This window comes from Dermacentor andersoni, chromosome 10 (genome assembly GCF_023375885.2).
Source record: "Dermacentor andersoni chromosome 10, qqDerAnde1_hic_scaffold, whole genome shotgun sequence".
Taxonomy (NCBI): Eukaryota; Metazoa; Arthropoda; class Arachnida; order Ixodida; family Ixodidae; genus Dermacentor; species Dermacentor andersoni.
This window is the reverse complement of record NC_092823.1, coordinates 106132579-106157631: the sequence shown is the minus strand read 5'-3', so window position 1 is coordinate 106157631 and position 25053 is coordinate 106132579. Positions and strand designations below refer to the sequence as shown.

General features: G+C 50.4%; 1 protein-coding gene and 1 long non-coding RNA gene across 3 annotated transcripts in view; both read right to left on the bottom strand.

Annotated features, from left to right (window-relative positions):
• Nucleotides 1-5594, bottom strand: part of sd (TEA domain transcription factor 1 homolog scalloped) — a 52414-nt gene extending 46820 nt beyond the window's left edge. For both annotated transcript variants that reach the window (XM_055078076.2, XM_072284975.1), the window contains exon 1: nt 5512-5594. In XM_055078076.2, the coding sequence (XP_054934051.2) occupies nt 5512-5518 (7 nt within the window). In that variant the 5' untranslated portion in view covers nt 5519-5594. The remainder of the gene's footprint in view (nt 1-5511) is intronic.
• A 122-nt stretch (nt 5595-5716) lies between these two features.
• LOC140213718 (uncharacterized) overlaps nt 5717-25053 on the bottom strand; it is a 173317-nt gene continuing 153980 nt past the window's right edge. Inside the window, exon 4 of the long non-coding RNA XR_011890613.1 lies at nt 5717-5804. This is a non-coding gene — a long non-coding RNA (uncharacterized lncRNA). The remainder of the gene's footprint in view (nt 5805-25053) is intronic.

Sequence of the window (25053 nt, the reverse complement as noted above, 5' to 3'; positions counted from 1 at the left end):
TCTAATTTATTCGGTGTTTTATACATTTATTTTTGATAGCGATTACCGAGGCGACGTTAGAACACAGGCGAGAACTTGCGCAGACGAGGAACGCGCGGATAACACAGACTATAGCCAGCGTGACGTCGCGATGCCCTCTCCCCTAGCTCACGCAGCACTTCGCGCGACAGCAGGTGTACCCGCTCTACTCCATCGAGGCGCGCACGTGACGTAGCGTCGCAGCCAATGGGAATTTAGGCGCCGTTTCGCTGCTACGGACGACAGACGCCGGCTTTCTCGCTCTATGGGCCATTCGATGCTTTCGCATCAAAACGGCGCAAAAGGCAGCAGACAGATTTTAAAAAATTCGGGGGTTTTACGTGCGAAAACCAAGATACGATTATGAGGCACGCCGTAGTGGGGGGTACTCCGGAAATTTGGACCACCCGGGGTTCTTTAACGTGCGTCGGCACGCAGACCAAGACGACGAAACAAACGGGACGCCCGCGCTTTGTCAAGCGAGGATTTCACCAGTGCATGTTGCAGTTGCGATTAGCGCTAGTGTTTTCTCGTCTCGCTTTCCCTCCTGTATTTCGAGCTTCTTATCCCTGACAGTGGTTTCTAAGGTTACAACAGCTTCCGCGTGTCTGTCGCAGAATTAGGCGATAATTAAAATTGTAGTAAAACGTAATGTACTTTCTTTAAGGATAAATATCTACGACTGGTTTCCCGACATACGGAATTCATGGCACTGCCATTCAGAATGTTCAAAAGTGGCCCTCGATCCCGAGTTGTCAAGGAATTCAACGAGCACGCTTATTTTCTCAAGGAGTTTAAGTAGGCGCACCAACCCTGCAATCATGTGTACAAATGTGTTGCGTGGTTCTAGCAGCCAACCGCCGTAGTTAGGTCTAAAGGAGAAACAAACAAACAAACAACAAAAGAAAGAGCGTGTGCGGGAAAGCCCGGACAGCCGGACAAGGGAAGCACCTACGCCGCCGTCCCACCACAAAAGGCTGTCGAGGGGTCCGGGCACGCCCCTTTGTTTCGGTCTCAGCGAGCGTGAAGCCATCGAAGCATGCGGCTCCCAAAACGACAATAAACCCCGCAGCGACCCGCGGCGACGGGGAGGGGAGCAACCGAAACTATATATACGGCATATATCGGTCCCTCGAGCGCGCAAAATCATACGCCGACGCCAAACCCAGGCTCACCCCGCGTGCGGGCCACTATATTAAAGGTACGGCCGTGCGCCCGCAAACACAAATCAGCACAAAAGGCCAGCTGGGACGTCACGCAAGAGGGTGAGAAATATACGCGGGGGCACTACTACTTAGGGAGCTCGCCTCCCGAAACGCACGCTCCTCTCTCCCCGGCTCTAAAGTGACGTCACGCGTCATCCTCGTAGCCACGTGACCACGCACCCATCGCCACGCTGAACGGTGTCGGGTGTCCCTCGTGTGATATGTGTCCTTATATGCATACACTACAGCGTTTTAGTGGCAGGCAAGAAGACGTAAAAAAAAAAAGGAACGGGGATCTCTCGTAATTGGCATTCTGCTTATACACGGCGTGTCACTGGGCGCAGAGGGACACCAACGTCGAAGCACGTCGCTTTTTTGTTGTTTATGGTTTACTTCGTGCTGTTCACGTTGCATGAAACGTGCTTAAATATACTCGTATTGTTCACCGGGTGTACCGCGTTGACTCGTACGCAGAGGCGCCCGGTAAAGCCGCGTCAGTTTAGGCATGAAAAACGCCCTCTTGACTGAGGTCGTGGTGTTTCTGCGTCCTCCAACCCTAGATTCAATCCCCTGCGTCTTGCCCGACAGATTGTCCGGACTGTTACAGATTACTGTTATTATTTACCGGAAAACAACACGAAACAGAAGCTAACAGACTGGCAGTTAACTGCCTCCGGAAAAGTCAGGTAAAATGTGCACCCTGTTCCCAGGTAAGAAAACAGAAAAAAACGTTTAGGGAAGGAGCAAGCCGATAGTTACAAACAATCGGAAAACACGGAAAGCCAGGACGCCCAGAAGGTCCACCAGAGGTGTTGCAAATGTACTCGACATATCAGTTAAAGCAAAATAACAAAACAAAAAATTAACAGATTCCCTAGAGCGATGCCAAGATACCTAAATCCCAGCACTAGAAGAAAGCCTACTAACTACTCTTTGGTGAAGTGCGAGCGCCTATGCACTTTTGTGAATACAATTAGGACAACATTACGAAAAAAAATTAAACCGGCCCTGACAATACAGTCTGAAACGCTCATCAGAGGTAATAAAGTCTTGATTGTTTCCTCCTTGCACTGAAACCTGTATTAATCTAGATCTACCCTGTCATCACAGACCATTAACGTAGTGAATTTATCCTTGTAATTTGTAAGCGCTACACGATAGTGATTACGTGATGATTCTTCAGCATTACGTTATTCAATAGCCGTTTTGCTAGTTTCATTTTGACGCGATGACCTGTATTGTCGTCAGGTCGTTGTGGTGCTGCCCATCCAGCGTTCTCACATAATTGGGGTTCCTGGCTACTTATGTGTCTGTTGAAATAGACAGAAATAAAATAAAACTGAAATTTATTTGAATTTCCTGACGATCCCACCCAAGAACCGAGTGGCGCGCCCCTAAAGTAGCAGGCATTGTACTGCAACCCAAACTAACTCCGAGCATCCCCGCTGACATGCACACGTGACGTGTACACGTAATGACGTGCCCTGCACATGTCCCGAGTAAAGTAAGTTAATAATTCATAATAAGAATACTGCATATATGCCGAATAGTCCCTCTTTCTCTCTTTTTATTGCACCCACCTTACTGGCCGCGTTGTTAGAATACCAGCCATCGCCGATGCGGCGATGGCTGGTATTGATAGTGGACGCCTCTTCCCCACTCAAACGTCAGGTTACACCTACGCCGTAAGTGCGGTGGAGCTTTACACATTACACAATTTGGCCTGCTGCACTCCATTGTATCACTCCTTCAAGTAGCGAAGAGGCGCTCGAACTGCTTTCGGAGCTAATGAACTGTGAGGCCAGGCTATAGCCAGGCTCCCAAGATCTTTGCTTCTGTAAATGACTTCCGGTCCAGTCTATTCAAGGCACACTGGAGAGTCTGACGTTGGTTATCGAAGCGAGAACAGGGGTACAGAAGATGACTGATGGTCTCTTCACGTTTGCACTTAGCGTACATTGGTGAGTGCCCGACTAGAGACATCCTGCACTTAACGTAGTGCATGTGAAAGTGCGGTATAGACTCATGTTTTCCTCTCTCTCTTTCACTCCCCGTTCCCTTCCCCACGTGTAGGTTATAGCAAACTGGGCCCAGTCTGGTTAACCTCCCTGCCTTTCCTTCTTCCCTTCTCTCACTGTATCACTCGTAGGGCGTCCACCATTTGCTAGGAGATCAATGCTGCCCTCTCTTAAACCTACCGCTTGGAGCACAGCGAGCCCGCACAATCTTATCTTGAGCATTATTCATACCTTCAACGAACAACCGATCGCGCAATGCACTCAAAAACCCTCGAAACCAGCTACTGAAGACGCACAAGGTCGGGGAGCGAGCATGCGTTCACGCGTCGCGAAGCACAACAATCCGCGACTATAGTGTACGCGACGACCTCTTTAGCGAGGGACCACAAATATTCCGAGACCGCAGGGAGCGGTGTCGCCGGCGGTTGACTGTCGTCGGTCCGTTGGCGAAATCTCGAGCAGCAAGAAGGAGGGGGACCTGCATACTGGAACGCCCGACGCACGTTGACACACACACACACACACACACACACACACACACACACACACACACACACACACACACACACACACACACACACACACACACACACACATTCAATCGCACAAGCATACCACCGCCCAGCGATCCGGCTCCTGCGATCACGCAACGCAAGTGCGTCCAGTATAAGGGAATAGGAGCGAGGGAAAGAATTCCCGATTTGCTCGCTCGGAACGCGAGCGGGTGCCGAAGACTTACGTATACATGCACACCGGAACATACGCGCCCGGATGTTTCTGTTCCCTCTTTAGGGAGCGGGGCCGCGGGAAAACGGGAGAGGGCGAGCTCCGCAGTCACGTCGACTCGTGTTCCTCGATTTTGTTTCTGGGAGAATGGAAGAGATTGGGTACGGAGGAGGGGTGCGGGAAAAAGAGGTGGGGGGGGGGCGTCTATACGCGCGTTTCGGCCTTACGTAGGTGTGCGTGCGTAGTGCGCCCGCGCGTGTACATATATATATATACACATATATATTGTATCCGGAGACGTTCTCGTTGCGTAGTATCGATTCAGTCGTTGGAACTCACCGCCGGTCTGGTCGGCCAATCCCAGGCGCGCCCGCCTCTCCGGTTCGATTGAGGTGTGCGGCTCCGATTGGCCGACGATTCCCGACCGACTCTCCAATCGGGAGACCGCGAGGGAGGAGCTCTCAGGAATGCGTTAGGTAAATTTGTTTTGTTTCACTTTCTTTTTTCATTTTTATTTGTTGCCGGACACGTCTCTTGTTCTTGCTTCAACGTCGCCTTGTGCTAGAGTTGGGAAACGATGTTCCGATGCGTTATGTTACTGCTGGCTCTGATGTCATTTTTTTATTTATTTGTTGCCTTGTTTATGGTTTCAGTCGACACACGCTGTTTTATAGCAGGCATTCTGAAGCCATACCAGCCAAGCGTAAACTCGCGTTGAGCAGGCGTTTCTTGGGCCTGACCATTCCACCTGTCGCATTGCGGAGAGGTAAGCGAGCCTTTCGTGGAAAGTGGCGAGAGAGTGTAAATACTGAACTAAACAATGAACATCATCCGTCCACCTTCACGAGTAATACGAGTTGCCTGATCGTAGTAGTCGATGCTTGCAACCGTGGTATCCTTAACAGCCTCTTCAACAATATTCAGAGACCGTACGGACGTTTTGCCTCAACATTTTATCAGTGTGAGTACAGCTATTCAAAATAGTGCACTCGCAGTTCACTCGGGAGTTGACGGCTGACACGTTTCCAGCATTTATAAATTGGCCTTTAGTGTATTTATTCCTCTCTTTTCTAGTTCTGGACCAACCCGCAGATTACACGATAGGCGCTACCGATATTTCGCTTACAGCTCAAAGAGAGAGAGACGCAATCACTAACTTGAAACTTCAGTGCCTTCAGTGTCCGCCATTGCTGTGCTTCACGCTTGTATCGGTGTGCGTTTGCCGTTCGCTTCAACGCCTAGGTATTCTTCAGGCGGTCGGCTTTGCCGCTCTACATGGGGAGGCCTCCTTCCTCTTGTTTCCCTCACCCCTGCCTTGTGCAGTGCTGTTGAGGTGTCCTTTCCCAGCGAGACAGTTAAGGCGCTGCACTTTTCTCTTGAATTAAATGCCACATACTAATTCAACGCCTACACGCCGGGCATTTATGCGTCCTAGGAGCCGTGAGACGGCAAAAGTTCGAAGCCCCCATCCGTACTACATGAACGGGCATTGTGGAGCGAGCTTGAAAGTATATACAAAACGTAGTGAAGCACGAGCCACTCACCGTACATCTTGCCTTCGTCCGAGAGGATGATCTTGCGCCTTCCGCATGGCGGATAAATTGCGAGCGCCTCCTGGAAGCTCTGTTCTATGTCGGGGCTCCAGACGCCCTCGGCGTCCGAGTTGGAGACGTCGTTGGCCCCGCGGCCCCCGCCGGACGACGGGCCATCCTTGGAGTTAGAGTCGTCCGATCCGGCGTCCGACAGGGGCGCCTGGGGCGGAGGGGCGCCCCCGCCCGTCAGGCCGGGCCCGGAGTTCCAGGGGGACGAAATCTTGAACACAGATATGGGCGCCACACTGCGGCAGAGAGGAGAAACACGAAGGTCAGTGACGACACGTCTACCTTGCCTGTACGTAGCACACAAAATGACTCTCTTTTACTGCAGAATGTCTGACACACGAACCGTGAACTCGGTTTCCAAGACCTCTCATCTTTCATCCTCTCCACCTGTATATTGGTGGATGGACGATATTACGAGCGTCCCCTTGGAAACGGGGTTGTAAGTGGCAGGCGCCACCGAGGTACTCAGTCTTGCCATTCTTCTACGCTTATGTTCAGTCCGTGGGACCCACAGTTTGTGCCAACAAACCGTTCACCCCGAAAGAAACCCGTTGTTTTAAGATATATTATTTATGTTCTCTATTTTTGCGCCCCGATTCTCCAATCGTCCTTTACTATAACATATATACCCCCACTGAACGTGCATAGTCACTACCGAGTCATGTATTTATGAGGTAAAATCTTGCAGAAAGTGGTAAGTTTGCAAAAAGCCACAACGCCGGAAGGACGAAATTTTGGCAAATACACGTACTAACCGCCATTCCCATGCCGACTGATAGGCTGAACCACCGCCACGCTTGCAGTTACAGTAGACACAGGCGCTAGCTCCCTCGTCCTCCGTCTCCATTGCGCTATTGATGCACGACCCACGTGGATCGTGGATCAACGACAGCTTCCGATATCAGCGTCATTGTCGAAAAGGGAGCAACATTATAAGGGCCCTTAAACAACTTTTTTACGACATTTTTTTCTACGCATTTGAAATGAGCACGAGGCATCGCGTACGGCACACTGTTATCTTCATCGTCCGTGAACATGTGGTGAAAGGGCATGGCAGCGCTACGCGACACGTGGTCTGTGCTGACGTCACCAGGCTAGAAGCCGTGGGAAGGCTGCGCCAGCGTGGCGAGGGTCGGTTGCCTGTTCTGAGTTCTGAGAAGGAGGGAGAAGGGAGCCTTGCCTATTGTGCACGGCTGATCCTTTCGTGAAGCTTCCATTTGGCCGGCGTCGCGCGAAAAGCGATTAGTGGTGGACAATGGGGGAGCCAGGTCTGCGGGAGGGCTTGGGCGTGTGCCACATTCCTCACGTTTTGTTCTACAGAGAGTTTACGTCCTGTTCAAATGATTGAGGAATAGTCCATTGCATTTCTTTTCTTGGATACGGGATGTAATGCAGTCTTTTCGCGACGCTGAATAACCAGCGACCACGTGTAGAGTTATCTGCAATCTATGACCGTGACTGTGCGTCAGACGCATATTCTTGGCGAAGAGGGTGCAGAAAAAGAAAACCGCCAACCAGCCCTGCTACTGCCACGGCGACATCTTCTCTCATATCACCTTCTCGTTCAGTTTCGCTTCCTGCTGGCGCTGAGCCGCGCTCCCTCAAGAGTTTCAGAAGATAGCCTCAACCTTTTCTTCCTCACAACGAACCACTTATCTGCATTTTTTCTGCGTCTTTTGAAACGGACGGATTGGTTCAGAGGTAAAGGCGAATCGTACAGCAAGCGTGCCATCAATGAACACTGGCGCTTACATTGTGAAGGCGTGGCATACCAAAGCCGCCCCTGATAACATCGTTAAAACTCACTGCATATGTGTGTGTTGCCGGGTGAGAAATTTAGAATTCTCCTAGAAAAAAAAAAGCATTTTTTTCTGGTCAACAACAACGTAGTTATATGAGAGGAGAGCAGCGTATTGTAGCGACTGGATGACCTCTGAAACACACGCACGTTCGCTTTCTAACGAGTAGCAGGCGCGGTGTGCGCAAGATGAAAACACCACAGTGCGTTCATTTATAAGGTAACATAGCCATTTTATGAATATAGGAAAGCAGTACGCATCTGTCGTGCGAGATGCACTGTATGGGAACTGCCCTGACATACCTGTCACACGAGCACTTCGCGCGTGCTGGCAAAAAATGCAGGGCCAAATTGGTACGCGTGTCACCCTTGCGCTCGCTTGACTTCGATCCTGCTTTAATCGCGCTTTAGTCGTGTGCAAAAAGACCCATGCTAATCGATTTGAATGGGCGCAGAAGCTGTCGGCGTGACAGAAGTGTTGGTTTCGGAGAGTAGCTACTATGAGGCCCCGGCCACAATTCTTGTTTGTTCTGCTTCTGAAGTATTACGGCAGGTTCGCCATGCAGACCAGCTTTCTTGTGCAAGATGATTTAACCAGCGCAAGAGGGGACACAGAACACAAGAAAGTCACACTTGCAAAGCAAATAAAGAAAGGTAACTGGGTAGATTTCGAAAAGTACTTGGCCAAAAATGAAATCGTAACTTTTATTTTAAAAATTTGAATGGCACAGCTTGGTCTCTTTTATCATGGACAAACCTCCACTACGGCGTACCTCCTAATCCACTGTCCATTGACGAAGGTCAACTCGCTCGCTGCTGCTGCGGCGCTTCCTCACTCCTGCGTTTCGACCGCGAGTTTCCGCGGTCATCGAGTGAGATATGTTCGTGCTTGCTTGTGCACGCGTGACACTGTGCTTGTTAATTTAGCTAGTATGCCTATCTCTACAAGCTTATGCGGCCGATAAAACTACTACCCTTCTTTCGAACAGCTGTCCACCGATTTGCAACCGCAATCAATGCTTCGCCTTTCGGGCGAAACAGCGACCTTCCTTTATTAAGGCCCCAATGCAGCAGTCCTGTCAGGAAATCCTTCGTTGCTCTTCGATATCCCTTAGTGCAAAACAAACATTGCGCCACATCGCGCAGAGCGACTGCCAAGCGTGTGACTGCGTGTGCTACCTGTGCGGCGCGCCGGTAACGGCGACGAACCAGATCGCTCTCGGAGATTGGGGCGCGCAAGGCGCCGTAGGCGGCGGGCGGGAGGAGAGGCCCGCTGGTCAACCGAACAGAGCCACCCCCTCCCCCTCTTCCCAGGTCTCGACGCGGCAGCAAGTGGCGACGTCACGGCAAATAATAAAAAAACAATAACGAGGAGATGGCGATGAGTCACGCGAGAAGCACAAACTGGTTTTGTTTCTTTCCCCCGCGCTGCCGTTCGTCGCCGCTGCGCGTTCGAGAAGCCCGACGGTTGCCGCTGCGGCGGGAGGCGGCTGTCCGCCAAGCGGCACTGCCGTCCTCCGGCATAGTTGCGTGCAGTGGGGCGGAAAAGCCTTGTTTTTTTACTTGCCGCGTAATCTAATCGCAGTAGCGTTGTTGCCAGAGGTACCCCACTCAGTTAACCCCTTCCACTGATAACGTTGCACGCGACGTTCCGTTTCCCAGCTCAGGCAATCGTCGTTGCTTGCTTCGCTCGTGTCCTGGTCCTCCTCACAGTTCGAAATAAATTTTAGACTGCATGTCGCGCTTCGGGTCTGTTTTGATGGCCGCCGTGCTGGCGCTCATAAGTCCGGCCGAAGTGCGCTGGATATTATTACTACCCATTAGCGCTGACGCATCAAGAGTACGCATGTCCGCTGCCATAAGGTCTTGTTTTTCGCCCAGTGTGGAAAGGACGCGCTGACGCGTGAACACCGAAAAAAAAAATACGTCGGGAATAGGTTCCATGTAGTTACCGCTTTGGGTAACAGATCTCTTCCTCTTAGCAGTGCTCAACATCTCGCGGTAGTGAGTATACTGGCTATACTATGGCGTCTTTGCGGCTGTTGGGCTTGAATTGGGTTCGAAATCCAACAGCGCTCTTGTATCACACACTGGGTGAACGTTGAGGAACACCGAGAAGTCAAATTTAATCTACAGTCTGCCCACTACGGCGGCGTTCCTCGCTATCTGATCGCGTTTTCGGCGCGCAAAATCCCGCGAGTTTAATAATTAATCTAAGAGTAGTGCGGGGCACAAGAAAGGCAGGCAGCGGAGTTTCAACAGAAAGCCCACAAAGCAAATTACGCGGCGACGTTGACATTCTACTTTAGTGCCGGTGTAAAACATTGGCATCGACATACGTAATGGTTAGCACGCAGCGATGCTACGATTTTGCATTAACGAGAGCACTCGGGCAATATAAAAATGGTTCAAGCGCAGTGTAGTTGGACACAGCGCCGCAAGATGTCGTTACTGCCTTCCGTAACTCCGGTAACTCGCTAATCGGTCAACAGTAATAATTTTACGCGCAAGCCAAAACTCGTTTCATACTACTGCAGTGACACACACACACACACACACACACACACACACACACACACACACACACACATATATATATATATATATATATATATATATATATTACTGAACTCAACCGGCTGATGTAAAGCGCGGTTCGCGTCATAATCGATAGCGTAGATTTCTTTTATGATTCTTCATTCGGCGATAACACTTACAGGACACAAAAATTTCAAACGCATTGTAGCGGACTCAAATATCCACAAGATGTCGCTACCAACTTTGGTGCCGTCCGCGGTTCCGGCAATCCGTCAACGGTAACGATTAAGTCTGGGGCGACAAGCTCAAGTTATCCACTGCCCGCAATCACTGCGCGGAAGAGAAGTTGCATGGTGTGGCACGGTGGTCAAAGTTTCGCGCGCTGCACGCAACTTCCCAGAGAAGACGCGCGTGGCGTGCGTGGAAGGCGCACGCCCTCTCCCGCCATCACGATGGTCCCGTCCCGGCGCCGACCCGCTGACCTCTGGAGCGGAGGCGAGAGTAGAAGACAGCGCCAGCCGCCGCACCCATAGCGACCGGCTCTTTTTGTTACGCGCTTGAACAGTACTACTAGAGCTGCTCCTGCTGCTGCTGCTGCTGCTGCCGCGGGAGCCACCCACCCTCAGGTTGCGCCATCAACGCTGAAGTGGTCCGGTGCTCCGGCCCGCGTGATGTGGGAGGAATGACTGCGTCTCACCACCACCGTGCAGCACGTCGAAGGCTTGGGACTCTTGTCACTCCAATCGGCAACGATAGCCGGCTGTGTGTCCCGAGGGGGGGCCGATTGAGAGTCTAAGCTTATTCGTAAAACGTATTTCAGCGCGGAGACGTGTTCCAGCAGTATTAACGCTGAGAGGGACGTCTTGTGACACAGATAGAGAGCAACACAAAGTAACAATGCAATGACCTGTCGTTCTACTTAACTGCTGTTGTAAAGCGTTGGTAGCTTACATAACGGTTAAGGTGCAGTAATGTCACGATTTTCCATCGACGGGAACGCTCACGAGACAAAGATGCTTCAAACCCATTGCATTTGGACAAAGCCTCACAATACGTCACTACAAGCTTTGCTACTGTACAGTCACTTTGCTACTGGGCTGGCATAGCTCCGGTAACGCAATAATCCGCAAACGATAAGAAGATTACGGACAATCTAGAAGCAAACTGTAGAATGCGTCGCCTGTCGTGTGCCACAGATGTTCACGCGAAGCTTCCGTTGAGTTGGCGTCGCGCGGAAGGCACACAACGTAGGGTATCTTACCCTGGTTGTCTATTCAGGCCTGCTGACGCGAATCCACAGGCCTACGCTGCACTGCATGGAATTGGTGAGGCGAAGTGTAAGAGCGTAGGCACCCACCCTCCCGGTCCAGGAAAGGAGGTCCGCGGTAAGAGTGACGCGATGAATAAATATCTCGGAGAACAGATGCGGGCGGCAGATGTGTCTTGGGACCGGCCGAAACGCCGGACGGAGGTCGCTAAGCCTGCTACTGGGGGTCAATAAGAACTGCCGGGGTGGCGCGATGACCCTTACGGATATCAGGTCACGGTGCATCGTGCACTAGATGGACAGTAACAGTGCACTAACGTTATGCAGCCCCTGTTCAGTGACGAGAGAGCACCTGTGACCCCCTCGTGTGAATTTTCCAGATTTTTCGCTGTAGCGCATAATACCATCACAAGAGGCACGAATTTGGTGACATTATAATTATATTCAACCGAGTTTGCTGTTGGTACAGTTTATACGTGGTATTCAGTAGTAATTTCAGTAGCAGCAGTAGTAGTACTAGTAGCTGAATATAGTAGTAGTCGTATGGGTGCAGCAAGGTTAACAGTAGTAGTTGTGGTAAGAGCTGCAGAAGCAGTACGCAGCAGCAGAAACAGTAGTAGTAGTAGTAGTAGTAGTAATAGTAGTAGTAGTAATAGTAGTAGTAGTAGTAGTAGTAGTAGTAGTAGTAGTAGTAGTAGTAGTAGTAGTATCAGCAGCGGCGCGTTAAAGCAGGGCGACGTTGCCTAAGCAAAGTCACCTGGGTAATAAGAGCGTCGTCCTGTAGAGTCGTGTACAGTCTTGAGGGGAAACACCTAATCAGCATGGAGAGTCTCGCAGCAGGTTAAATTGGGGCGAAAGCCGGCAGATTGTTTGATTCATGCATGCATATATCTGCAATAGGCGTCATATTGGCTGCTTTTCCTTTTCCGCTAAAGACCAAATGGCGAAGTTCAAACGAACTTGGGGAGCCATCGGAGATCGTTGTTCCAAACGCGTGGTCAGTTTGCGTTCAGTTTCGCCTCACGCGATTGGCCCAGGTTGCGCCGACGGCTGATGACGACGGGGCGGCCTAGGCCAATTGCGTGAGGCGAGTTTGAACGCAAACTGAACGCTCGTTTCGAACAGCGATCTCCCGTCGCACTCTTAAATATTATGGGGGTCTCTTAAAAGCGTGCCTTGTTGATGCGCAACGAAAGAAGAGGCACAAAAACAAAATTCTGGGATTTTATGTGTCAGAACCACGATATGATTATGAGGCACGCCGTAGTAGTGGACTCCTGATTAAATTGGCCGCTGATGTTCTCTAACGTGCATACAAAGCGCGGTACACGGGGGTCTTTGCATTTCGCCCCCATCGGAGGACGCACCAACAAAATAAAATAAAAGCGTATATCGACCTCAACTCTCTCTCTCTCTCTTCTTTTCATATCTGCACCAAGATCTAAGCACGTATAATCTTATGTCGTCCCAATTTAGTGCACTCCTTTTCCCAGCAGTGCGAGACGGACTTCCGCTAAAAGCGTGATTACGTGCAGCCGGTTAAGCCTTCCCCGTCTTCCTCGCAAATTCTTTCGGGCACGATTATGCGCAGACGAAGCACGCGTGCAGTGTAAAGCGTAGCAAGCAAGAAAGAAATGATCACTTTGAAGGTGAAGAAATAAAAGAAAATACGGCAGAAAAGAAGAATCGCCAGCGCAGTGAAGACTGGTGCATTGTGGCCGAGACTCGCTCTCTCGCTCCAAGTTCCACGCGCGGTTGCTTCGCATGCGCTAGAGGCCCTCTAACGCGTCTTCACGCGAACGCAAGCGCTGCTAGAGAAAGATGGAGGGTAAAAGCCAACCGCGGACAAAACACTCCATCACAATCCAGCCCTTCCAGGGCGGCCACACCGCTGACGCTCCCGATGCTGGTGCAACAACGCTAACGGCACGGTCTGTTGCCTCGACGAGGCACGGGTGCGTGGGTGAGTTGGGAGGGAAGAGGGAACCAAAAGGAGAGAGAAACCGCAAACCGTCAGCAACAGGGAGATGAAAAGGAAAGGAGGTGGCCGAGAATTGATAGAGAGAGAGAGAGAGAGAGAAGGTGACGGAGGGAGGTCTTTCGCCCAAGCGGAGTACGGGGCTCTTGCGATGAAAACCGCAGTCGTTGGAAATCAACCAACCAGATCCGGATGGGTTCACGGCGGGGTGTCTTCTTGAGCCCGTTGTACACTCTGGGCCTATACGCGAACGCTTCTTGTGAAGGGTGACACGTCTTGCCGTTGCGGGCCATCATTCGCGTCGTGTGCAACTTTCGACAGGCTGTTCACCTCTTGAGTAGGGTCTCTCTTTGAACGGCTCTATACTGTGTACTTCTCCGTGGGCTTAGTAAGCACATAGGACCTGATAACGAGAAAGACATCTCTAAGCGCCTGGGACACTCATTCTGGAGTCATAACAGCAGCTTATACCGTCGGACTTGAAAAAGAAAATAGTAAGGCAGAGTGCATCATGCCAGTGTACTCACATACGGAGATGAAAATTGGAGGTTAGCAAAGAAACTTTGGAAGAAACATGGGCCACGCTACGAGCGATGAAAATTAGGAGCCTGATGACTTGGGCTAGGTCGTGACATTCCCAACTACGTTGGAGCGAAGAAACGGAAAGCGGTAGTGGTAAACGGACGAAGTGGAGTCGGCAGGTCCCGTAAAGCGTAAAGGAGATAACCACTAATGGTTTGTGGCTGTGTTACATGGGCAAATCGAAGCCTAGGAGGAGTCAGCTGCCTAAGAAAATGGTGAGTAAAGATAGGTATAGAGACACCTTCGAACAGCGGTAGAGAGGACAAGAGATCCCAAAAGTATGGACGCCATCTACGCATGCGTTCGAATAGCTGTCAAAGCCGTATTTAGCTTCGTTTGACGTGTGTCATTATGTGTCACGCGTCTTCAGACAACGTAAGTGGATGCCCTGACAAAGTTTAACGATGGCGACGAAGCCATCGTGACGACAAAGGGAGCCTTCTAGGCACCAGGAGACTTTAATTAAACTTGACCTATAATTGAGGTCAAAGCTCTCCCACTCTCTCTCACTCTCTCTCTGTGACCTACAATTTATTCTAGAAGACAAAAAAAAAAGAACTTGCACTGTGTGCGGATTTGTCAAGTAACAGACGTTCTTATTTCCTGTCAAAACGAGTTTAGCAAGAACAGGACGAGATGTTCAGTTTATGCTTATATTTAAAAAAAGGAAATCTTGATAACTTTAAATTTATGTGCTTAGAAATATCAATTCTTTTTACGTTCACATTATGTAACCAGAATTACACGGGAAGAAAACATGAACTGACAACTGCACTGCCATTTTGCTCAACAAAAGGCAATAAGTGCAGAAAGAGAAAACAAGGCGGCGTATGAGGGGAGGGGGGAGGGTCATTACTCGTCCAGAGTCGTTACTCGTTCAGACCACGAGAGACGCGCCTTCCGACAATACACTGACCAGGAAACGCGAAGGGCGGAACTGAGTTAACCGCGAGTGGCACTCCATCCAGGGCAAGGCACTAAACCACAGGGTGCTGCTACAGTTGAAGACAAAGAATAAGCATTCAGAAGAGAGAGAGAAAGAGCTGCAGCCTGCAACTGTGGGCACAAGGTGGGCAGGTATACCGAGCCTCAGTCAGAGAACGCAGGATTTTAAAAAAAAAATTAATGGAACCTCGAGTTCTTCCTGAGGTATCAAAGAAAACCACAGCAGTGCATATATACAAGGTACCGCGTGTTGCCACAAAGAACGGTCGGAACCACCGACGACCGCTAAAGGCAGGCAAGGGTGTACCTAGAATCGAGGGCATGTTCAAAAGAGTGGGGGAGTAAGTTCGAAGGAGAAAGAGCTCCAAGAGTTGTGTAGAAAGAAGGCTATAGGGCGAATGTTTGAAGAAATCACAACAGGCAGGAACAAAAAGCATGCTAGGAGGTTCAGCCGCCCGCCCGACCAACCTTAAGACGGAGGTGCGCCTCCTCAATAAAAAAAAAAGAAAAAGAAAGAATAGAAAGGAAAGCAAGGGTTCCGGAACATAAACGGCAAACAAAAGAGCGTGCCGACTACGCTGCACGCCGACCAAGCAACGGCGGAAGCTAGCCAGTCAGCTAGCCAAGTCCCTCCGCCATCCCAACGCTCGAGCGGGCCAAGCCATGCCGCCAAGCCGCACGACGCGCGAGGGAAGCCTGTCCGTTGTGGCTGCCGTCCGCCCCGATGTGACCCCCAGTTCAGGGACCTTCGAGACCTGCCCGCCCGCCGCCGCCGGCTTGGCGCTGAGGAACTGGAAGCGGCGGACGACGTTGAGGGGGAGGGAAAGCGAGGACAAGAAAAAGGAAAGAAAGAAGGCGGGAGTCCGCCGCAAAACCAGAAGAGAACCGACGCGCCCGCCCGGCCGCCTGCTTGCCTGCCGAGTCGACGCCAAGCCTCGGCGGCTTGGCTTGGCGTCGAGCTGAGCTCACCGAGGCAGTGGATTGCCCCGCGGTCTCCCCGACCTCCTCCCCTGTCTTCCTCCTCCTCTTCTCCTAGAGCTCCCCCTCTATTTTGGCCCAGGCCTCTTCTGCAGGGCCTGTAGGCTCACGCACACTACTCCACGTTTTAACCCTCAACTCTCTGCCACTCCTCTCTTCCCCTCTCTCTGGACGCGGGCAGGCGGCGCAGCCGAAACTGGTTTTTATGGCAGTGATTTATCTCTGCGAGGGGCGAAAGAACACGATAGGAAGAGCAAAGAGGGAAGTGAGAGACGATAGAAGAACAAGGGGGGACGCCGAGACATGATAGAAGAACAAGCGGAATGGAGAGATGATAGGACACGGAAAGAAAGACGGGAATATAGGGGGAGAGAGAGATAGAGAGGCAGTGAAGAAGATGCAGAGCGGCAGAGGGCTACGCCATGCCTCCTTCCTTTGCCTTTTGAAGTGTGGCGTCTGTCTAGCTCTGTACCCGATCGTGTATACGAGCGCGGACAATGGAGCGAAGGCGAGGGTGTTGCCGTCGAAAAGGCGGTGAGAGACGCCGCGAGACAAAACGAAGCAAAGCGAGACAGATAGACAGACAACACGTGGCTCGCACTTGATGAGTACTACCGAGTGAGTCAGAGAGAGGGAGAGAGAGGAGAGAGAGAGAGAAAGGACACGAATGTGGCGGTAAATCGCCAACTACCAGGAGAGGATGCCGTACCGCAGAGTCGGGACTGTGTCAACACTCCGCTACAAACCCTTGCCCTGCAATAACTGACGGGCTCGTGACCAGGTTTCGGTGTGTCAGGTCATCGGAATAGTGGCCTCCAATTCGATGAGAAAACCAACAATGTTCACAGTCATAACGCAGTGCACACTACCCAGAGTGAGGGCATAGAGCTTTTCTGGAACGTCGGACGAAACTACTGGACACTGTCGACTTACGATCACGACAAAGACAACGCCTACCGGAGTTTGGTCCTAGATTTGTCGCGGAACCCGAGAAAGTTGAAGAGGACAGTCACCTCAGTCCTGAACGTGGCTGGCCTCAAGAGCACAAGAAGATGGCGCGTCGGGGATTTTTACTGACTGGTGTCCCAGGACACTATTAGTGATGGCGGTGTCCAATGCCTTATCCAGCGCCAGAGAGTGGTAGGCGATGCTGTTAATCCACGATTGACAAGCAAGAACCTAAAGCTGTGAACCGCGACAGCTTTGACATCCTCTTTGTGATCCATGTGCAATTAGTTTCCTCTTCCGGTCGCATAAATGGCTTGCTTCGAATCAATCAGCTCAAGCCTACACTATTCTTCAGAACGTGCATATGTCAAGACTGCTGTACCTTGTTGCCTTCCATTTGCATGAAGGAGTCACTTCACGCTTGGGAGCATTCATTCGGTCGTTTGAGGTGAATGGGACTACCCAAGCCGTAACCATAATGAAAACATGCGAATTCAACTTATTCTTCTAAAGTTGAAATCGAACAGGTGATATCACGTGACTTACGCGCGAACCTTGAGCATACAGGATGGTTGCTGTCTCGCTGCGGCTGGAGAATGTTTGAGAGAGTAGGTTTCACTAATTATGCAAAGCCAGCACCAGAATTCGTACCGGTTATTTTGGAAAGGATTCAAGGGTTTTTAAGGAGTTTCGAGTCCCTCATGAAACATTTAGAGGATTTTTTGAGAATCTGAATGTCTATATCTCTGTACTAAAAAGATGCTAATCGGATTGGATCGGCTTAACTCTTGCGTTGCATAAACCTCGCGTAGTCATGTACACTATATATAAGCTTAGCCGGAAGCAAAATTGTGATTGCATTTAAGCGCCCCGTGAATTTTAGGACCGTTCAAGGAATTGAAAACGACAGTTTAACAATCAAGGGTTTTACAAGGTTTCAGAGGGCCCTGGTCCTAAACACAACGAATCCGCAAACAGAAGGTGCTAAAAGGACAGCACACAGCATGCAGCTGTTCCGTTCATTCGGTGTGAAAAGGCCTGAGCTAACGCTGTTAACAAAATAACAATACTAAATCTGTACGGCGCGCACAAACCGGATGCAAGTGCCGCGGCGGCGACCTCCGCCTCGGAATTTCCCGCTTCGTTGGAGACGAAACCAAGAGTCAGCAGCCGGTGATGCAGGTGGCTTTGCGGAAGACGCAGGTGTCTGGCAGAGAAACGCACCTTCTTTTCCTTTATTGCCTCTGCGTGTGTGGTTCCTGCTAGTGCTCAGCAGAGCGCGATGGCGCAGCGGTCGCTAGGCGACGAATGCGGGCAATGCTCACGCGCTTCACGCACTAAAGACGTCCCATGCGCAGGCACGCGTTTTCACTAAGTAGCGATGGACCCCGAACTCGGCGCTATAAACAACGACGCTGCGTGGACGTTCACGGAAAGAAAGAGAAGACACAAGGACAACAGGACAAGCAGGCAGGACACAATGCACTTGTGTCCTGCGTGGCACCAATACGAAAGAGTGAACCCGTAGCACCTGGCCCAACTTTCAGGGCTCCTGTATGCTGCCTTTTCATTGACATGTCTGGGAACATCCTGAAATATAATTTGTCGCACTGTGAGCTTCTCTTCGTAACCTCCGGGCATGGTGAATTGTTGTAAGCGTTAATGACAAAGAAGACGCGCTTGAGTGAATGAATTATTTATGAGAAATTAAGAACGAGAATGAGAAACGAAGTAGCAACAGTCCATCTTTTCCGACGCGTCGTTCGATGAACGGCAGTGTTTTGACGCTGCATGTATTTCCCTCATAAATCTGACTCAGCGCTATTGTTTAGCCAGTACTTTCCAGCCGTTCCAAGTTGCCCGCTATGATTCATCCTACTGAACGCGTACGGTTAACTTCGCTCATGGCGCAGAGGTTCAAACTTCCCGCGGTCCAGTGACGTCACGGTGAACGGGAAGCACCAAGTGATGCCGCACTGTGTACATTAGTGTAGTGTGCACATTAGCGTACATTAGTGTAGTACGTTGTTTAGACCGCACTACCTTTCGGGATCGGCCCACGTTTTTAGATGGCACACTATCTCTCGGATCGGCTCGATTTTTCGTTTCGCCACATTTCCGGTTCTGGTCTTAGGCGCGCGCAGTTTGAAAGAGCGCACCTGGGCTAAATTTCGTCCGTCTTGCGTTCACTACGCCTCATTGTTACTGTTGTTACGTGTCTAGCTGGACGTTAACTTCGTGCATCTTCTTTCTCGTTTCAAGCTTCGTTCTTACTCATTTTTCGGTGCCCTACGTGTATTAGAAGGCCTCATATGGCCTCACTTCTGACGGAAATCGTCAGTGAATGGGGGGCCAGGTACCCAGGTCCCACGAGCCTCCAAATCGACCTGAAGTCGCCAAGGAAGATTTCGTCGTCCTCAAAAAGAAGCGAAGAATAGGAGAGCTTAAGGGAGACGTTTAGCGCCGCGAGGCCTGGCTGTGTGACTTCACCCCCCCGTGGTTGCTTTCCTACCTCCGTCTCTCTTAGGTCATCGGTTCCGAGAAGCGCGAAGACTAGAAGGCGGCGGGCAGATGCCCATCATCGCCCGTAGTGCAGGGCACCTACGGGGAGGGGGAGTAGACCCCTGCGGCTAAAAGAAGCAAGCAAGAAACGTACGCAGTCAGTAGCGGGGAAGAAAAGAACGCCGCGGCGGTGGTCACGGAAAAGTGGCCACCGCCGCACCACTTACGCTCTTCCCCGTCGCCGCCTGGGGCGCCGCCACCGGCAGAAACCCTCCCAGACAACTGGAAGGGCCGAGGCACACAACGCTTCGCTGTCGGACGCACTCTCTTCCAGGGGAGGAGGGGGGCTGCCTCATACGCCGCTTCCGTCAGTTCCGTGCAGCGCTATCGAAGCGACGCGTACGCGAAACACGAGGCGGAGAGGTATGGCCAAGTTGGCCGCGAGTGCTGCTGGCTAACGCTCCCCTTGCCAGATCTAGTATACACACACACGCCAATACCCATGAAAGTGCACGGAAGGACAGCCGCTCGGGCCGTAGCTCAATTGGTAGAGCGTGCGAGTTCGGCTGCCACAGGCGGAAAGACATCTCTTCGTCCGCTCTCATTTTCCTATGCATCATTATTTCCACATTTTAATTATAACGGCCGTTAATTCCGCCCGTGCTCTCCTTGGCTTCACTTTCTGTTGGCTTCATTTGAATGCGGCAAAAAAAAAAGGAAAACAAGCGCTTCGGTTCCTCTTCTCGGTTATGTAAGAACGACTCGTGTCAACTCAAGGGGATCTGACTGCGAATCCGGCAGAGCATAATACAATGCAATATGTTGAGTACGAAAGTACTCCAGATATTGACATGAAGACATGTCTTCATGTCAATGAAGACATGTTGACATGTCCTCATTGCCCTGTCAACATGAACAACAACACATGTCAACATGACGACATGTCAACATGCCTTCATGTTGACATGTGAAGACATGTTGTATCGGTATATTGCTTTGTGTTTTCACCTTCGCCCATAACCTATATGCATAGTTGATATTAGGCTGGCTACTTGCTAGCTTTCAAGTCATCGGTCGAAACAACGTTACGCTCATTTTTCTTTGTTTCTTGAATAAGGTGCGTACTCCTGTTAACGCACCATAACTTTGCCATTTTTCTTCGACGAGAACACATCAACATCTTTCAAACGAATTGTAGTCGGTCAAAGCGTCACAGCATGTCGCTATAGCGACTTCGCTACAGCTGTCTTCGGCTCCGGTTACCTAATCCGTGAACAAAAATAGTTAAAATGTTAACAGGTGCTCTGATTGCCAGCGACTGACGGGTCCCGGAAGTAATTTCTTACCAGCTTCCACCACGGGTGCGTGATGTTTAAATGTGAACGCTGGCCTTCCCTTGCCCTTACGCGAGTTACTGGCGTGTTGATCTTCCGTGAATTCGTACGGACCAGAACGTGATATGAAGAAGTAACGCCGAATATTGCACCAAGAAATAAAAGCCTTCGGATATGTATGCAAATACGAGTAGCTCATACGTCAGAGTGTGAACGCTTAATAAAGTTCGCACAACCTTGGGAAGTCCTGGGGAAGCCCTTAGGAAGTCCGTACATGTAACCGTTGTATGCTAATGGTTGAACGTGGCACCGTTGAATGTGTAACCTTTGAACGTGTAACCGTTGAACGTTGAACGTGTAACCGTTGAACGTGTAACCGTCGAACGTGTAACCGTCGAACGTGTAACCGTCGAACGTGTAACCGTCGAACGTGTAACCGTTGATTCCACTTGTGCATTGCTTTTCTATAGCCTCGCTGAAACAAATAGGCAATACACAGGCAGTCAAGGATTCGAGCGGAAACACGAGGCACATAAAATAAACAATCTTTTGCAACGGACAGGAAAGCGTTGGCTGGCAGCTCCGCCGGCAGGACAAAGTCGAGCTCCGCTAGGCAAGACAGGACAAGACGGCCACCGGTGAGTGGACCTCAAGAGCGACGGACGGACAGGTCTTTTTTTTTCCTGCTTCCAAGACGCTGTCACGGCGGGACGCTCCTGGGAAGTCACCCGCGTGGGTAGTTTCGCGTCCAGAGGGCGGACAACCACCAGCGTTCTTTTTTCTCTTTTCTTTCCAAGCGTCGCCGAACGCGCACGCATAATAGTTTCTTCCCGATAACTTGAAGGTGTTTTTGCTTTCTTCTTGATGTCTTTACGTAGCACAGCTGACAAAAAACCCGCCCCCCTTCTTTCTCATTGGGGTCACGCCTGTCGGCGGTTGACACATGAGATCACCGCGGGACACGGCGAGGATGGAGCAGTTGGTGCGCACGGGGCTACGCACCGTCAGCTGCGCGCCCTCTCGCCGCTATAAAATGAGTGCACTGCACGGGGAAGCCAAGGCTGCACCAATCGGGCACCAAATCCGGGGACAACAACAACAAAAAAAAAAGCTTTCGGGGCGTGCAATCTGACCAATGGCTAATGACTTCGCCGCTGTCCCGGCTCAGACATCCGAATGACCGGCCTTGTGCGAGCCAGCCACAGTTTAAACAATCTAACCACCTAACAACCTAACCTAAGGTAACCTAAACGAACCGGTTTTAGTCCAACCCAACTCCTGAAGTCCCCGATTAAATAAACAATTTATTTGACCACTCCGCCGGAAGCCCACGAACATTAACACATAATGACCACGGATGATCTGTAGTTTTTTCTAAAGATCGTCGGTGTGCAGTGAAAGTGTATGGATTGTATCGACACCAAAATATTTTTCCCAGTCTACAGAAACTATGTACATTACTCTAAAAATTCGGCTTTGCATAAGTCAGGCATTACCGTTGTCCATACGCGGCGAATAAACTTGCACTTCTACACTTACAATCGCACGTTTCCTGTACGTAATGTACACGCAAATTTACAGAGCTATAAAGGCCAAAGTCAGCTGGATCTTTCTTTCTCTACGAAGAACATCAGTCTATTTTTTTATGAGAATTCTGCACAATGTCCATAACGTGCCTTTCGCAATACCTACGTTCTTATTGTCTTTCACTGTCGTTGTCTGAAGGGCAACATATGCGCGAGGAAAAGCAAAACTATCTGCAGAAAGGCTGTCTAAGCCTATAAGATGTGCACAGGATGTTTGTAGACTGCCGGTGGATGCGAGCTGTAGCTTCCACGGCGTTGCACGCTTTTTTCTAACAAAACGGAGCACATAAAGGAACAGCGTTCGCGATTGCTCCCCAGCCGTTTGAAGTCGCGATAGAAGAAAAAAAGAAGGCTAACCACTGAGCAGCGGGGTCACGTGTGGAAACTGGATTACAGCGGGGGTGCCGGGATCGAGGGTAAAAAGACCAAGCAAGAACGAAAAAGTGAACCAGGGGAGTTCTTTAAGTGCGCCCGGCTCTGGACCGTCGGCGAAACACCTGTTGCCTCTCTGCATCTCTGCGAAGTTCCGGGCCTCTTTTGGCGCCGCGTCCGCACGAAGTTGAAACGCGCGCTACGGCGCGCGCCTTTCCTTCCGCGATACGAAATAGTTCCGGACCTAGCTGCGCAGTTATACGATACCGCTACTCCAAGCCAAAGTTTGACATAATAGTTCTGCGGAAACCCGCAAGGTGGAGATAAGTAATTAATGAAGGGAAGATCAGACATCCACCCGTTCGTAGCAACAGTTGAAGAAAAATTCGTCCCGGACCAGGACGAATTAACTGCGAGGCTTTTCTTTCGAGGAACCCGTATGGGCTTTCTTTGCAGCAAATGCTACGAACGGGTGGATCTCTGACTTTCCCTTCATTAACTCCAAGTCAAGATGCACAAGGTTCTCGTATTTGAGGAAAAAGGAGAATAAGGAACTGTAGGGAGATTGTAGGAACTGATTGTAGGAACTGTGGGAGACTGTAGGGAGCCGGACTTGTCTGCGTTTCCGTGGGAAAAAATAATAAAAACGTTGGCTGTCAGTGAAGCGAACATTTCGTCGCATAACCCGAAGATGAACATTGATTGATTGACTGATCTAAAGTTAGTTGATTTAATGTTTATATTTAGTCTACTGAATTTCCCGTTAAAAAGCACAGAGCCGGAAGGTCAGCCTGATGTTGCGATTTTTAAAGCTTTCTGCACTTTTCTTTTTAAATAAACGTTTTGATATATATAAAGCAGAGTTTCGTATGTTAGCACCGTTTTTGTGCACAAAAGTGTTTTTATAACTGATCGCGTTGACTCTTCAGTTCCCTTACAATACAAGAAAACAGCTGCTTATCGATAAACTCCTCTGTAGTTCCGAGCAGACACTACCCATACCTCATGACGCCTGAGGGAGCTAGCGCGGGATCAAACCCGTCCTTCGGTTAAGCCCGTAGTTCGCGTATTTTTCTTGCTATCTTGCCAGGCCTCCGCTCCCGATAAGATTGAAGCTTTTGGCATTTCGAAAGTGTAAATTACAAAACTAGAAACTAAAGCAAATACCTTACATAATGTATCTTGTTTATCGTTCAGCTTAGTTTAATGCTGCATTTAACTGTCCTTTCAAGCGTTTGCGCAAAGACAGAATGACTAGGAACTTTGCCAGAGCAAGGTCGTATCCGAAGTTGTAGCATGTAAGTATTAAGTCAATCCACTCACCATATCAACCGCGGAGGAGTTCCAAGAGTGTTATTCATGATCTTAGTCATCCCACACGACGCCATACGTACGCGTACGCGCCAATATATCCTGTAGATCAGCCTGATGCATAAAGTGCATCAAAGTAAGGGGACCCTAACTTCAGTCCCCTACTTCTGATTTGCTGACCGTCTTTACATGTACCAGACGAAACGCTACCTCACCTGTCGTTACAACTTTGTGAGTCGTTATAGCTTATATGATCTGTGCGATTTTATTCCCGGCTGTGGCTAAAGTTTGGAATAGCTGCAACCCCGAAAAGGTCATTTGACACGGAAGTGACCGGAAGTCGCAGCGTCTCATCTGCCAACGCCACCGACAAACTTTGAAACTGCGGCCCACGGTGCACGCAACTCAACGGGCAGAGCCAAACGGGAGGCTTGCCCCAAGACGTTACCCCCCATGCTGGGGCCGCCGTTACGATGTAGTCAGCCTCCAAGCGCCCGACAGAGACCCACTGTTCCCGGTCGCCGTACGGGAGCACTTTAGCCAAGCGAGCGGAGAGTAAGTAAGGTGGAGAGTGGGAGAGAGAGAGAGAGACGCTCTAGTGATTGGCGTGGTAGCGTTCGAGCCCCGCAGAGGACTCAAAAAGCACGAATTACGCGAGCGAACAAAACCGCGAAGCGGCAAAGCAGGGAGAAAGAGCGACTGAACCCTCATCCTCTTTTTTCCTTGTCACCCAATCGTTGACGTCTGTCTCCTTAAATCCGAGCAGTATTACGGAAGTCATGACTCGGGTTGACCAATCAGCACGAGTCAAGCGTGTCCGCAAATTGCGTTCGTTCGCGCTGCACGCACTTCCATGCCTCCCCGCCGACCCGCCGACCCGCGTCGGTCGCTTGCTTTCGTAAACAGCCAAGCAGACGACGCTACGAGAACCACAGAGTTAACAATAGAGTTGCCTTGACGAGCGTAAGTGCTAGTCACGGGAATCAAAGCGCGGCTCAAATGCTGCCGTAACTCCTCGGCAAGGACCGCAAAACTCCGTTGAATGGAACAACGTCCGCAATAAAAGGATCAATGTAGTTTTTTCGGTTTCCCTGCGCACGCTTCCTAATACTGCTAGACACCTACCAAGCTCGAGCACTCCAATGACTGTGCTGTTCTTGTGCATGTAAGCACGCCTCTTCCTTACGTCCTCGTGTTGACATGGTCTCCGTCTACGACGGCTTATGCTCGTACGTATTGCAGCCTCGGAGAGGCTGCAATATATCATGCTGCTCCTGCGGATATCGACGCATTAATCCGTCTGGTCACTTTCTGTTAAGACAGCTCGTGTTAAGTACCCCAATGTT